This window comes from Hylaeus volcanicus, chromosome 9 (assembly GCF_026283585.1).
Source record: "Hylaeus volcanicus isolate JK05 chromosome 9, UHH_iyHylVolc1.0_haploid, whole genome shotgun sequence".
Lineage (NCBI taxonomy): Eukaryota > Metazoa > Arthropoda > Insecta > Hymenoptera > Colletidae > Hylaeus > Hylaeus volcanicus.
The window spans coordinates 2936207-2940970 of NC_071984.1; the positions used below are offsets into that span (position 1 = coordinate 2936207).

A 4764-nucleotide genomic window follows, 5' to 3' on the forward strand; every position below is an offset into this window, starting at 1 on the left:
AAGTAATAGACATAAGAGGTAGATTCTTAAAGCGCCAGGTCACCTTTTCGAGGTGGCTCTTTGCTTGGATTCTCTAGCTTTCAAATTAAATATAACCTTGTGAATATTTCCTTTGATAATGCCACCACAAATCAGGAAAATAATTGTCCAGATTCTTCCACTTTATGTTTTTAACTGACGTATGTGTGACGTTTCTGTGGTATGTGTTGCAGAAAATGATGAAAGACAACAACTTGGTCCGTCACTTGGACGCTTGTGAAACGATGGGCAACGCTACAGCGATCTGTTCGGACAAAACTGGTACCCTGACAACCAACCGTATGACCGTTGTTCAGTCGTACATATGCGAGAAGATGAGCAAGACGATCCCGAAGTTCTCGGACTTACCGAACCACGTTGGAAACTATATAATACAAGCTATATCTATTAATTCGGCGTACACATCCAGAATAATGCCCACGCAAGACCCTACAGAGTTGCCGCTTCAAGTCGGCAATAAAACCGAATGTGCCTTACTTGGATTCGTAGTAGCCCTGGGCATGAACTATCAGACGATACGAGACGATCAACCTGAGGAAACCTTCACGCGGGTGTACACGTTCAATAGCGTTAGGAAGAGCATGTCTACCGTCATTCCGAGGAAGGGTGGTGGATACAGGCTTTTCACCAAGGGCGCTTCCGAGATCATCATGAAGAAGTACGATATCATTCCTCTTCGTGCATACACTAATTTTATTATTAACCTTTAGACTGGCTAGAAATTAATTTCTCGAAAATATTTTCTTATAGAGAACGACAAAAGAAAATTCCAGCAAAAATTAATCATATAAATAAAAAATGATACACACACTAGTGCAGATTATCAAGCTCTCCTTAATTAAACATTTAATGGAATAAATTGTAGAGTTTAGATGATAAAAAAAAGCATAACATAGCAAATAAATGAAAAACTCACAGGTTTACTAGGATAAATAACAATGATAACCGTTGGTTGTTCGCAGATGTGCCTTTATATATGGTCGCGAAGGTCATTTGGAGAAATTTACCAAAGAGATGCAAGAGCGTTTGGTAAAGAACGTAATCGAACCAATGGCGTGCGACGGGCTTCGTACCATCTCCATTGCTTATCGCGACTTTGTTCCTGGCAAGGCAGAGATCAATCAAGTTCACATCGACAACGAGCCGAATTGGGACGACGAGGAGAACATTGTGAATAACCTGACGTGTCTTTGCATCGTCGGTATCGAGGATCCGGTTCGTCCGGAGGTGCCGGACGCGATCAGAAAGTGCCAGAAGGCGGGCATCACCGTGCGAATGGTGACGGGAGACAATATTAATACCGCGCGCTCGATCGCCCTGAAATGCGGTATATTGAAGCCGAACGAGGACTTTCTGATCCTCGAGGGGAAAGAGTTCAACAGGAGGATCAGGGACAGCAACGGGGAGGTGCAGCAGCATCTGTTGGACAAAGTGTGGCCCAAGTTGAGGGTGTTGGCCAGGTCGTCGCCCACGGACAAGTACACGCTGGTGAAGGGCATAATCGACAGTCAGGCGAGCGTGAGCCGCGAGGTGGTAGCCGTGACCGGCGACGGGACGAACGACGGGCCGGCTCTGAAGAAGGCCGACGTCGGTTTCGCTATGGGTATCGCCGGTACAGATGTCGCCAAGGAAGCTTCCGATATCATTTTAACGGACGATAATTTCTCTTCGATCGTGAAGGCAGTTATGTGGGGTAGAAACGTCTACGATAGTATAGCAAAGTTCTTGCAGTTTCAGCTGACCGTCAATGTCGTCGCTGTTATAGTTGCTTTTATCGGAGCATGTGCAGTGCAAGATTCCCCCCTTAAAGCAGTGCAGATGTTGTGGGTGAACCTAATCATGGACACGTTAGCGTCTCTCGCTTTGGCCACCGAAATGCCTACGCCTGATCTTCTACTTCGCAGACCGTACGGTCGCACGAAACCGCTTATCTCCAGGACAATGATGAAGAACATCCTTGGCCAGGCCGTCTATCAGTTGACCGTTATTTTTATGCTTCTTTTCCTTGGTAAATATCGTTTCTACCCTCGGCTCATCCTTAATCCAAAGAAATAGGAACGATAGAGGCTCGTTACTTGGGTGTAACGTTACAAAATTTTAATTAGACATTTAGGACACTTACGAAGAGATGATAACACTTCAATGACCACGTCACAGCCACTTTTCACATCAGTAACTATATTTCTTCTGAGAAACAGTGGAACAGCTTCCAAGCTCTCGATCAGCTTGATGCTTTCTAAGCCTTCGAGCAGAAGCTTTGGATTTTTCTAAGCCTTCGAGCAGAAGCTTTGAATTTTTCTAAGCCTTCAAGGAGAAGCTTTGGAGCTCTCTAAGCCTTCGAGCAGAAGCTTTGGAGCTCTCTAAACCTTTGAGTAGAAGCTTTGGAGCTCTCTAAGCCTTTGAGCAGAAGCTTTGGAGCTCTCTAAACCTTTGAGCAGAAGCTTTGGAGCTTCCTAAGCCTTCGAGCAGAAGCTTTGGATTTTTCTAAGCCTTCGAGCAGAAGCTTTGGATTTTTCTAAGCCTTCAGGGAGAAGCTTTGGAGCTCTCTAAGCATTTGAGCAGAAGCTTTGGAGCTTCCTAAGCCTTCGAACAGAAGCTTTGGAGCTCTCTAAGCCTTTGAGCAGAAGCTTTGGATTTGTCTAAGCCTTCGAGCAGAAGCTTTGGATTTTTCTAAGCCTTCAAGGAGAAGCTTTGGAGCTTCCTAAGCCTTCGAGCAGAAGCTTTGGAGCTCTCTAAGCATTTGAGCAGAAGCTTTGGTGCTCTCTAAGCCTTCGAGCAGAAGCTTTGGAGCTCTCTAAGCCTTTGAGCAGAAGCTTTGGATTTTTCTAAGCCTTTGAGCAGAAGCTTTGGATTTTTCTAATCCTTCGAGCAGAAGCTTTGGATTTTTCTAAGCCTTCGAGCAGAAGCTTTGAATTTTTCTAAGCCTTCGAGCAGAAGCTTTGAATTTTTCTAAGCCTTCAAGGAGAAGCTTTGGAGCTTCCTAAGCTTTCGAGCAGAAGCTTTGGATTTTTCTAAGCCTTCGAGCAGAAGCTTTGGAGCTCTCTAACCCTTCGAGCAGAAGCTTTGGAGCTCTCTAACCCTTCGAGCAGAAGCTTTGGAGCTCTCTAACCCTTCGAGCAGAAGCTTTGGATTTTTCTAAGCCTTCGAGCAGAAGCTTTGGAGCTTCCAAGCTTACTAGCACCCAAAGATTGGAAAGTCTAACCTCAAAAACTACGTATGTACTACTAGCTCTTTGCACTCGAGAGGTGACTCTCAATCACTGCTAGGCTTTCTTTAGGTTTAATTTCTTTGGAACTCAAAGTGCCAATAATATGATTGTCGTTGAGGCAAAGGTGACCCGATTCTCAAATCTCAAATTAGAGATCTCATTTTCGAAGTTGATGTAATCTTAGCATTCGTGGCAATAGAATGCTAAGAAAGCATCTCGAGTTGCTGGTAGATACCAGAAAAAGAGGCCTCGAGTGCAAAGGATTAGTTTTACTATTTTCTTATCTACCTCTATGCTAATTACAAAGTCAGGGTTGCGACTTCTCCTTGTTAGAGTGAATACAGTCCCTGGTAAAAAGGGGTAGAAGGAAGTTGTAGACGCTTGAAATAGACGGATCCATAGGGTTTCAGCCTTTACCGAAGGTAGTAATAGCACAGAAAGATCATTTATTGTCATTTATTATGGACAAAGTAGAAGAAATCATTCTTCAAAAGTTACGATTGTTCGGGCCTGGTATCGTCCGAGCGCGATTTCTTTTTGGATTTTGAGATGACCGAGGAGATTCGCTAAGAGCCTTCGTCCATCTAACGACAAACGTCTGATCGATAGGTGATAAGATGCTCGACATCGAAACGGGCCGAGGGGTAGCGCAGGCTGGCGGCGGTCCAACGCAGCACTTCACCGTCATCTTCAACACGTTCGTCATGATGACTCTTTTCAACGAATTCAACGCCAGGAAAATCCACGGTCAGCGTAATGTCTTCCAAGGAATATTCACCAACCCCATCTTTTATTCCATCTGGATCGGCACGTGTCTATCGCAGGTAACCCGTGATGCGATTGCCATTACTCGTTCTCTTTCGATTTTAAGTAGGACGAGAGATCTTCCGATTTCATTTGGAAGAGTGATTGGATCGTGGTAAATTTTCTCCACTGCTTATGGTTGGGTTGGCCAGGCATAGTCGCGAGCCAAATCGTTCCTGTCGAATATGGAAAGAAGGTGGCTTGGAGAGAGTTGAACTCTTTAAGGATGAAAAAGGAAAAATTAAATGTAAGGTGACTGCGCGACAATTAAATAGCAGCCTTTTTCCATGGGAAAAATAAATATTCTAAATAAATATTGATCGAGATCAAAATATTAATCTTAATCAAAATATTGATCTTCCATGGAGTTTTCCATGGAAGAATTATGTAGGTAGTATTATCGCCGAGTTCTTAATTCCTTAAAGAGTTGAAATTCTTGAACATCTCGTGTCTCTTTGTTTATGTTAACGCTAAACTTACTGATGTTCATTTTTAAGCAGACGCTCTGGAGATTTCTAAGCTCTCGAGCAGAAGCTTCGGATCGTCCAAGCTTTATCTGAGAAGCTTTGGACCACCCAAGCTTTATCTGAGAAGCTTCGGATCGTCCAAGCTTTATCTGAGAAGCTATGGACCACCCAAGCTTTATCTGAGAAGCTTTGGATCGTTCAAGCTTTATCTGAGAAGCTTTGGATCGTCCAAGCTTTATCTGAGAA

General features: G+C 43.9%; 1 protein-coding gene across 19 annotated transcripts in view; it reads left to right on the forward strand.

Annotated features, from left to right (window-relative positions):
- Window positions 1-4764, forward strand: part of LOC128881812 (plasma membrane calcium-transporting ATPase 3) — a 74199-nt gene that overhangs the window by 14326 nt on the left and 55109 nt on the right. For all 19 annotated transcript variants that reach the window (XR_008458181.1, XR_008458180.1, XR_008458179.1 and 16 more), the window contains 3 exons: window positions 213-697; window positions 1002-2047; window positions 3857-4071. Coding sequence is in view for 16 of the 19 variants with exons in the window: in XM_054133147.1 (XP_053989122.1) it covers window positions 213-697; window positions 1002-2047; window positions 3857-4071 (1746 nt within the window). In the remaining 3 variants the exon portion in view is untranslated. The remainder of the gene's footprint in view (window positions 1-212; window positions 698-1001; window positions 2048-3856; window positions 4072-4764) is intronic.